The sequence below is a fragment of the Myotis lucifugus genome, unplaced genomic scaffold (genome assembly GCF_000147115.1).
Source record: "Myotis lucifugus unplaced genomic scaffold, Myoluc2.0 scaffold_770, whole genome shotgun sequence".
In the NCBI taxonomy this organism is placed as follows: domain Eukaryota; kingdom Metazoa; phylum Chordata; class Mammalia; order Chiroptera; family Vespertilionidae; genus Myotis; species Myotis lucifugus.
This window is the reverse complement of record NW_005871818.1, coordinates 196,545-207,394: the sequence shown is the minus strand read 5'-3', so window position 1 is coordinate 207,394 and position 10,850 is coordinate 196,545. Positions and strand designations below refer to the sequence as shown.

Here is a 10,850-nt window from a genome sequence, read left to right as displayed (position 1 = left end):
TCCTCGTGCGCCCTCTGCAGTTCTCTTAGGAAAAAAGATATCTCCTGATTTTCAAACTCAACAAGAAGTTCAGCTTTTAGGTTAGGGATGATAGGAGGGGGCCTACCAAACATGATTTCGTAAGGGGTGAGACCCAGAGTGTAAGGGGAGTTCCTCACCCGGTAAAGGGCATACGGAAGGAGAGCCACCCAATCCCCGCCAGTCTCCATAGTTAATTTGGTAAGGGTCTCTTTTAGAGTTCTATTCATTCTTTCTACCTGCCCTGAACTCTGGGGCCTATAAGCACAATGTAATTTCCAATCCGCCCCTATGACCTTGGCTACTGCCTGTGTTACCTGCGAAATAAAGGCTGGTCCGTTGTCAGATCCTATCAGAGCAGGAAAACCATACCTGGGTAAGATGTCTTCCAGTAGCTTCTTGGCCACCGTCTGGGCTGTTTCATGCTTGGTTGGGTACGCCTCTACCCAGCCAGAGAAGGTGTCTATGAATACTAAAAGATATTTATAACCATACTTTCCTGGTTTGACTTCAGTGAAGTCGACCTCCCAGTGTGCTCCTGGTTTGGTGCCTCTGAGCCTGGTTCCTTGTCCACCTGATCCAGCTCTTGCGTTTGTGAGTTGGCAGGTTTTTCAGGAGGCTATAATCTGATTGATTTTGGAGTCTTGTTGGTGAATCTTGATCTTGGCATGCTGAATTAAGTCCTTTAACTTCCGGGCTCCCAAGTGGGTGGACCGATGCATGCGTTCTAACACTGTGACCCCAAGCCAGTCCGGTAGTATGAGTTTCTCATCCGAGGTATACCACCATCCCTTTATTTCCTTGGTGAGGGGAAGCTTTCTGATCTGCTGCAGCTCTTCCTGAGAGTACCTAGGCTGGTCTGGTAGAACTGGGTCCCCGGGGTCTGGTAGTTGTAAGGCCATGGCGGGGACGGGGACTGAGGTGAAGGCCGCTGCCTTGGCTGCCTGATCAGCCTTTTGGTTGCCTCTTGCTACTGGATCATCTGCCTTCTGGTGCCCTTGACAGTGGACAATGGCTAACTTCGCGGGAAGCCATAGGGCAGCAAGCAGGTCTAGAATTTCCTGTTTGTTTTTTTTTACTGTCCGTCCCTCTGCTGTCAATAGCCCTCTTTCCTGGTAAATCGCCCCGTGGACATGGGCCGTAGCAAATGCATAACGGCTGTCTGTGTAAATGTTAAGCCGCTTCCCCGCCCCCAGTGTCAGTGCCTTGGTGAGAGCAATGAGTTCTGCTCGCTGGGCTGATGTCCCAGGGGGCAGTGCTTCTGCCCACACAGTGTCCGTGTTGGTGACCACTGCTGCACCTGCATACCTGCATCCGTCTCGCACGAAGCTGCTCCCATCCGTGAACCAGGTGGCCTCTGCGTCAGGGAGGGGCCGATCGGTCAAATCCTTCCGAAGTCCATGTACCTGCTCCAGGATCCCTGCACAGTTATGCAGTGGGGCATCGAGGTCCTCATGTAGCGCCTCGTCGAAGATGGTGGGCGAATTCTTGAACCCTTGGGGTAATCGTGTCCAGGCTAATTGTCCACTGTAGCCTTCCTCTGGATCGTGCCATTCAAAGGCGAACAGGGGTTGGCTTTGAGGCGCGAGCGGCAGGCTGAAAAAAGCATCCTTCAAATCCAATACAGTGTACCAGACTCTAGAGGGTGTCAAAGAGCTTAGGAGAGTGTACGGGTTGGGGACGGTTGGGTGTATATTCATAACTCTTTTATTTACTTCTCGGAGGTCCTGGACTGGTCGGTAATCATTCGTGTGGGGCTTTCTGACTGGCAGGAGGGGGGTGTTCCAGGCAGATTGGCATGGAACCAGTATCCCTAGGCTTCGTAGTCTTCGGATATGAGGCTGAATCCCCTTCCGAGCCTCCTGGGACATAGGGTACTGTTTAACTCTGATGGGACCTTCCCCTGGTTTCGACTCTACCAGGGTTGGGGCCCTGTGAGCAGCCAGTCCTATTCCTCCCGTCTCTGCCCAGGCAGTGGGGAATTCTTGTAGCCATTTGTCCATATTGTTCTCCCCTGTGGGCGCCCCCTGGTGGAGGCGATATTCATCCTCCAGTCGCAGAGTCAGAACCTGGGTGGGATGGCCTTTGCCATCGGTGACCTGGGGCCCCCCTTGTCTGAAAGTTATTTGAGCTCCAATCTTGGTTAGCAAGTCCCGTCCTAAAAGGGGGTAGGGGCACTCCGGTATTACCATGAAGGAATGGGATACCCGGCCCGTTCCTAGATCTACTGTTCTTCGGGTAGTCCATGAATACTGGCTTATGCCAGTTGCCCCTTGCACCCAGGACTTTTTGCTGGCTAGCTTCCCTTGAGGTGTGCGTAGGACTGAGTGTTGTGCTCCAGTGTCGACAAGGAAGTTAACAGGGGTCCCCTCCACTCTAAGAGTTACCCTGGGCTCGGGGAGGGGGTCCGAACCCCGACCCCCCTAATCACTCAGTCCTCCCAGCTCCAAGACCTCCACCCGGTCCGTTTTGTTTCCCTTTTTACCGGCCTTCTTTGGGCAGTCCCGGACCCAGTGTCCTATTTCTTTGCAGTAGGCACACTGGTTCCGTTGCAGCTTCTTCTTCCCGCCCCGGGCGGTCCCCTTACCTTCTTCTTGGTCATCAGCAAGCTGGCGAAGGCGGCGGGTCCGGTCCTCTGGGGACTCCATGGTGGTGGCTAGCAGAATCTTGGCCAGGTTTCGGGTTTGCTTGTCACTGGCAGTCACCATGGCGCGGGCTTGCCTATCCTCAGGAGATTCTCGATTATTATACACCTTTTCAGCCACCTCCAGCAAGTCCCGAAAACTCTTTTCCCCTAATCTATCTATCCGCTGCAGTTTCTTTCTAATGTCTATGGCTGACTGGTTTATAAAACTCATGACCACAGCTGCCTTATTTTCTGGAGCTTCTGGATCCATGGGGGTATAGGTGCGATATGCCTCCATGATCCGCTCCAGAAAGGCAGCTGGAGACTCATCTCTTTCCTGCTGTACATTCCCTACCTTGGTCAAATTGGTAGGCTTCCTAGCAGCCATACGGAGACCCCTGATCAGAGTCTGGCGGTAGATTCGGAGCCTCTCCTTACCTTCTGCCGTGTTGAAGTCCCAGTTAGGCCTAGTTAAGGGGAAAGAGACATCTATCTGTGCCTGGTTGGTGGTTGGATTTCCATCTACACCGGGAACCACTTTCCGGGCCTCATTGAGGATTCTCTCTCTCTCCTCCGTTGTGAACAGGACCTGTAAAAGCTGCTGACAGTCATCCCATGTGGGCTGATGGGTGAAAAGAACAGAATCTAGCAAGTCAATAAGTCCCCCCGGCTTCTCGGAGAACTTAGGGTTCTGTGCCTTCCAGTTGTACAAATCACTCGTAGCGAAAGGCCAGTAAAGATAAGGTTGATTGCCATCCACATCTGGGGGTCCAGCGGCCCGTAAGGGCAGGGTCTTGATAGTAGAATCGGGTGCGGCAATGGACAGCTCTCTCTGAGCCCTCAGCCGGGTGAGGGGCGGACCTCCCATCGGAATCGCGGCCATTCCCGGAACCGGAACCCCGCTCCCGGCCGGAACCGGAACTGCGTTCCCGGCCACACCCGGAACCCCGCTCCCGGCCGGAACCGGAACTGCGTTCCCGGCCACACCCGGAACCCCGCTCCCGGCCGGAACCGGAACTGCGTTCCCGGCCACACCCGGAACCCCGCTCCCGGCCGGAACCGGAACTGCGTTCCCGGCCACACCCGGAACCCCGCTCCCGGCCGGAACCGGAACTGCGTCAGCTTCCCGCGACGGGGCAGGATCCAATCTCTCCGGCAACCTGGGGAGCCGATACGGGGGAGGAAAAATTAGCTCTTCTTCGTTACCCCCCTGCAAAACCGGGTAGAGGGGAGCTGGAGCCGATGGCAGGGTGGTCTTTTTCTCCTCCTTTTTCTTCTTCTCCGTTTCCTGCAAGGCAAGAATGGGTGCCGGCTCCGGTGGGCGTGGAGCCAGGAAGGGCTTGAGCCAGGAGGGAGGGTCCTCCACGAGATCCTGCCAAGTAACAATGTAAGGGAGCTGATCTGGATGACCCCCCTTTGGCCGAGAAACAATTTCTCTGACCCGGCGAATGGTGGGGAGGTCGAAAGTCCCCTCCATAGGCCACCCAGCATTGAGAGCTGGCCACTCGCTGGAACAGAAAGTCTGCCATCGACCCTTCCTCACCTCCACACTAAGGTTAGTAGCCCTTCCCTTAACCTCTTTAAAATGATCAACCATGATGCTCAAAGGAGTAGTTTGAGTCTGTCCCATAACGTCCGTCCAGTGAGTCCACAAAATTAGACAAAAGAACACAGACAACAGACAAACAAAGATAACTAAGAACAGCCTTCCCACCCTGCGGAAGAAAAACTGGACGATGGCCGTATGCCAACCAGCGGGAGCGACCCGCCTCGTCCCAGAGGTTCAGAGTTTGAAGGGAGTCCACTCCCCTCGTGAGGGGTTTTTACACCCCTCCAGACGGAGGGCCAAGGCGTCCCCTGACTCCTCCTGCCTGAGATCCACCCGTGCGTCCACTTAGATCTTTATCAGGCACAGATTACAGAAGCGAGCTCGTACAGAACAGAACAGAGGACACACAGACACTTACCGCGGTTAGCAGACCCTCCGGAGTGGGGTCCCTTGTGGGAATTTGGGGATCCCGGACGCGCCCCCAAATGTTATGCCCAGAGTTCGGGGTCCCCAATAATTCACCACCAGGGAGCCTCTTCCGATGCAAAAGCAAAGAGTCGTTTATTCAAACCCAGGTTTGGCTCCCGGTCTCTGTCCGGCGCAGCGGTGAGACGAGAGAGAGCATGTCCCGGGAGAACAAAGGTTATATAGGGCAAGTTATTTGGGTGGGCTTTAGGGGTGACGTGAGTTACAGAGATTGGTCATTTAGGTCAGAAGGGTTAGAGATTGAGGTGACCAACACATTCTGAAGGTTAGAGCCGTCCTCCTCTTCAGCCTTATTAGGACCTGAGCTGCATTTCTGGAGCTTCATTGGTCCATTCAGGTAGTGATTGGGGGAGTTAGGACAATACCAGCATTCTTGCAGTCACTCTCAGAAAAGCGGGGGGGCGGGGGCTTGGGCTGAGGGCCCAGCCTTGCAAGACAAGATAGAGGAGAGGGAGGAGAGTGTGTCTCTGCTCTGTCCTTGAAAAGGGAGGAGGGCTTGTTCCTGCTTTGTTCTTTCAGATTCACATTGTAGATGCCTTTAAGAACATTCCTGATTCATGAGAAGAGGTAGAAATATTAACATTACAGGAGTTTGCAAGAAGTTGATTCCAACCCTCACTGATAACTTCAGTGGAGGAAGTAATCACAAATGTGGTGGAAATAGCAAGAGAACTAGAATCAGAAGTGGAACCTGAAGATGTGACTGAATTGCTGCAATCCTATGATAAAACTTGAATAAACGTGGAGTTGCTTTTTATGGGTGAGCAAAGAAAGTGGTTTCTTGAGATGAAACTTACTCCTGGTGAATATGCTGTCGATATTGTTGAAATGACAACAAAAGATTATTACATAAAGTTAGTCCATAAAGCAGGACCTGAGAGGATTAACTCCAATTTTGAAAGAAGGTTGGTGGGTAAAAATGCTATTAAACAGCATCACAGATGACAGAAAAATTGTTTATGAAAGGAAGAGTTAATCAAAATGGGAAATATTGTTTTTTTATTTAAAGAAATTGCCACAGCCACCCCGCCCTTCAGCAACCACCATTCTAATATTTTTAGAATTTTAGCCCATCAACATTAAGGCAAGACCCTTCACCAGCAAAAAAACTGCGATTCACTGAAGTCTTGAATGCTGGTTAATAATTTTTAGCAATAAAGTATTTTTAAATTAAACTATGTACCCAAATAGACATAATACTACTTAATAGATAGTATAGTGAAACATAACTTTTATATGTATTGGGAAAGCAAAAAATTGTGGTAGTTTATTGCAATTCACGCTTTATTTTGGTGGTCTAGAATGGAACCTGTAATATTTCTGAAGTATGCCTGTAATGTACAATCAGCAAAGCAATCCCCAAAGTGCTAGCAATAGTTTCAAATTCAGGTAAAATTAAATGCAGATATTTGCAGAGTGGGTCAGGGAGCTGGTATAAAATAAAATATGAAGGCGTTACAAGTTTCTTTTTAGTCTAAACAAAATTATTTGAATAAAAAATCCTACTTTTTACATTTTCAGAAGCAGTTCTCTTACCTGAAAGTTTTCTTTGATCAATGTAGGCTCAAAGCTTTTAGGAATGACAACTATCCCTCGCTGGATATTGAAACGCAAAGCAACCTGAGCTGCAGTCTTATTGTACTTTTTCCCCAATGAGTTTAGAAGTTCATCCTCTAACAAAGGTTCGAAGTATGTAGTCAACCTTAAAAAAATAAAAACATGCATGATATTTAGCTAGAATCAATGAGAAGCAGTGGTTAATCAATCCTCCTTCTCTGTCTTCCCATTCACCTGGTAACCTACCAGGACATTTCAGGTCACCTGTAAGCAATTTCTGTGATTGCGGAGTCCTCAATGAAGAGTTGTTCTTAGTGTGGGAAGATCAAGAGAGGCAAATTTATATTGCTGCCTTTTTGAGAAAGTAAATATGTTTTGATGTATCTTACAGAGAGGGCTGGGCTGAAAGAAGACATATGTGAGAAGGCCGGTAGCCTGAAGTGGAATAAGTAGAAATACAACTCTTGGAATCATATTAGAGTAGAAAAATTTCTACTTTGGTCTGTGGAACACATCATAGTAGAAGTGTTGCCAATGATTACAGAGATAAAAAATTCTAAAATTTCAGAATTTAGGCCATAGAGACTCTATCAAATAACAACTAAACTAGCATTTATGGATCACTTCTGTATTTTAGGCACTGTTAGGTAATTTTATACATGTAGCATAATCAATTCTTATAACATCTAAGTGAGGAAGGTTTTATTAGCTCAGTTTGGATATATGGAGAATGACCTGAAGAGTTTAAGTAAGTTTCTTAATATTACACAGCCCAATGGAATCATTTAAATAAATAAAATAATTCACATTAGCCTCATACTCTACATCAAAGGAAACACTTCCTGAAGAGATGTATAGTATTACTTACCAGTCTCGATGATTAGAGATCCCCAAAGGAATAAATGCAACTATGAGAATATCATGTTGTTGGCAAAATTCCAGGAGTTTTGTCTGAGTGAAATATGGATGGCATTCCACCTATGTGGTTGCATTGAAGAGCAGAGCACAAAATTAAGGCCTTGTAGGTGAATGCAATTTTATATAGTTTTAAAAAATCTTTTAAATAAACTTCTTTTTAAAGTATTATGGATAGTGAGACAAATTCTAAATATTTTTCCTAACAAGGAAACTTACATTGTTTATATACTGGCGAAGTTAATTACGGCAAGGTTAGTAAGGGCACCATCTGTGAATTAATTATAAAATAATTGGGGGGTGGAATTCAATTTTGTGTCCCTATCATAGTTTAAAACTTGAAATGCACAGAATCAGTTATTTATAATAAACATCCTAGAAAATACAATTTCTATAACAAACAGTCTCAATGTTCAGATTAGTCTTAGTAAGTAGAAGCGACATGTTACAGAAGCCCTCTGCTCTAGCTATCAAACATCTGAGAATATTTTCACAAGAGGAAGAACATGTATGAAACTAAATTTAAAGATAAATTTTATTTTCTTGGATGAGAGTTCTATTTATTTTTTTACATTCAACATTGAAAACAGTAAGTATTATACAGAGAGGACAGAGGCAAAATCTTTGGGGTTATTACTGTGGATGCTGCAAACTGTTGAAGTTGGGGCTTCAGAAGGGCTGCAGTATTGGTAAGCCATCTCTACAGTATTGCTGTGCTCTGCTTTCAGACACCACGCAACACATGAATAGGCTCAAGCTGTGATCTTCCAAAAGGTCTTGCCTCCTTGGTCGGATATATTTGTGTAGCTGATCAACATTCTTGTGCCAACAGATTAGGATATTTACTCATTCGCATGAGGTGACACACTGTCAAATTTTTGCTCTCTTTTTCATTCTGAGATAATAAGTTACCATCTTTCTCTATATACTAGTAGCCCGGTGCATGAAATTCGTGCACATTAAAAGGGAATTAATTGCCCTAACTGGTTTGGCTCAGTGGATAGAGCATCGGCCTGCAGACTCAAAGGTCCCAGGTTCAATTCTGGTCAAGAGCATGTACCTTGGTTGTAGGCACATCCCCAGTGGGGAGTGTGCAGGAGGCAGCTGATCGATGTTTCTCTCTCATCGATGTTTCTAATTCTCTATTCCTCTCCCTTCCTCTCTGTAAAAAATCAATAAAATATATTTTTTTTAAAAAGGGAATTAATTAGCAGAGATATTTTAATATTGCTATTAGCCCTTTCTCTATAATAGAAATGTGAGAGATGAAAGGAAATTAGTAAAATGTATATGAAAATAATATATAAATTTATTAATAAATAAACAGTAACAGAAGGATATAAGAACAACAGAGGCATGATATAAAAACGACAAAAACATGATATGAAAACAGCAAAAACATGATATGAAAACAACAAAAACATGATATAAAAACAACAGTGATGCAAACAATGACTGATAAAGTGATTAAACTTATTCTAATATCTCCCTGTACACCACATTAAGAGTGAAAACACTTTCAGAGTGCTGGACTAATTTCGCTTGTGATAAGTACTTAGAACTTTAACTGTAACATCACATGCTCTTCAAACTCGAGAGAAAGCGACATATAACTGACCATGTGCAAAAACGGCTTCAGGTAGGAATATGCCTACTTTGTCTGGAGTTTGTCCTTGTGATTTATTAATAGTCATCACAAATGCTGGCATCATGGGAAACCGTCATTGAATCAATTTAAATGGGGACAAATTAATTCCAGGAATCAGAACAGCCTCTCCCTCTGCAGATCCTGTTAATACTTCAGTTTCGATAATGTTAGGTTGTAATCTTTTGATGATAAATCTGGTACCATTACAAAGATCCCATTTACTTTTGAGATTTCCCAATAGCATGAAGATTGCGCCCACTTTCAATTCTTGGCTGCACATTAAAATCACCTGGGAATCTTTTTAAAATCCTGATTCCTGGGCCTCATCCTCCAGAAATTGTTTCTTTGTTATGGGGTGGGGCCACAACATCAGTAACAAAAAAACACAATTAAAACTTTATTGTGGGGAGATGCTACAGTGTTTTGGACAGGTTCAAGCCTTGGACTGAGGAGAGGGCACAGTCCTCGCATTGCCACGTGCAAGTTCCAGCTTGGAGGGCAGGGCCCACCCAGCACAATTATAGCCAATAGCTGTAGTTGTAAGCTTGAACCTATAGTCCGAACACGTGGCCCCATGTGCCTGAGTGATGTAGGCTTGATAGTGTTCAGGTGCATGTAGTTGAGTAGGACTGAAACCCAGGAGAATGTTGTAAGCATCGTGGTCACGCCCTTACTTTGCCTTGTAGCATCTGCTATAAAATAAAGGCATGGCTGTGGACGTTATCACTGTCTCTCAGAGAAGCAGTGTCCCACCGAGTCCCGGCTTTCATTCTCTGTCTTTTCTAAGCCTTTCAGCTGCCCCCACTCAGGTTCACCCCTGGCCGTGCTGGTGCGGCACACTCCCAGGGAACCACGCTCCCAGGACGGGTTCCTGCCACAAACCCCGACCTTGCCCGAAACAGCTCCCGGGAAACAGCTCAGGGAGGGCGCAGCCGTTGCCAGGACAATCCCTGCAGGACTGACTTCCTTCCGGTTGGTCGCCAGCCAGACCCTGGTCGTGATGAACACCACCCATGGTTTTTATATAAGTAGATTTGTAAGAAACCTACTGTCATTTCAACATTTAAATGACAGAATATTGTTCTTGGGGGTGTAGGAAGGAGATGTGCGGGTGAGGGAAAAGGAGGAATATAGGGATGGATGGAGGTCAGCTAGGAAGTCAAAGGTTGCTACTCTGTATACCTGAGAGCATATTGTATAGTGTTAGCTTAGGTGTCAGTTTGGAAGTGGTACTTGTAAAATAGCCACTTCCATTTTAGCTGTGGGCTATAGTCATGATGTAGGTAATAATTCATGCTTTCTATCATGGACTCATGCCAGACTTTTTAAGTTACTAAAAACACTAATTTCTCAGTGAGCTAAATCAGAGAAAAGGGGGCTTTGGAGACAGTTTCAGGGGGTTAGCCCAGGTTGAGCTGCCTCTGGCCATTGCTCCCCTGATTGCAGGTCTCCTGGCGTCCCCTAGAGTTTAGGAGATGCACGCCTGAGAGGGAAGAAGAAGGGGAAGAGAAAGGTGTTGGCATGCTCTCAGGAGGGGGAGCATGTCATCACACTTAAATTTACATTTCTGTTATTACTAGCACAATTACACATTTTCATATGTTTACCAATCTTGCAAATTGTTTTTTGCAAATTTCTATTCATTACTTTTGACCATTTTCCTGCTGATTCTTAGTATTCTATTTTTTCATTGATTTTTATTAGACTTTTAATTCACAAGGATATAAACCTCTTTTCTATTATATTTAAAAATACAATTATCTATATTTACTTGCTCCTTGCTTCTGATATTTTTACATTTAACATTTTTATACTATTAAATTTAACATCTTCATTATATTTTTTCCATGGCTTACTTTTCTGTCCATAGCTTCAGAAAACTGAAATTCTTGTGTAGTATTTACAATGACTTTGTCTTTCTCTATAACTCTAAATCATAGGGACATTAATTTTGGAGAATGGTATGAGGCAAAGATCTGTATTGTTTCCACCTAACTAGGCATTTCCCCACACCATTTCTGTAATTACTAGCACAATTACACATTTTCATA

General features: G+C 45.5%; 2 protein-coding genes across 2 annotated transcripts in view; both read right to left on the bottom strand.

Annotated features, from left to right (window-relative positions):
* Positions 1-360: 360 nt before the first annotated feature.
* LOC102441389 lies at positions 361-4,121 on the bottom strand. Its single transcript, XM_023746953.1, is given in 3 exon segments — positions 361-413; positions 416-2,441; positions 2,508-4,121. Coding segments are annotated over 3 exon segments (3,693 nt in total).
* Positions 4,122-4,233: 112 nt separating this feature from the next.
* The window catches only part of LOC102441086 (3-oxo-5-beta-steroid 4-dehydrogenase-like), a 37,281-nt gene continuing 30,664 nt past the window's right edge, over positions 4,234-10,850 (bottom strand). Inside the window, exons 6-8 of the mRNA XM_023746952.1 lie at positions 7,105-7,214; positions 6,216-6,381; positions 4,234-4,359 (exon numbers count right to left, since the gene is read on the bottom strand). Coding sequence (XP_023602720.1) covers positions 4,234-4,359; positions 6,216-6,381; positions 7,105-7,214 — 402 coding nt within the window. The remainder of the gene's footprint in view (positions 4,360-6,215; positions 6,382-7,104; positions 7,215-10,850) is intronic.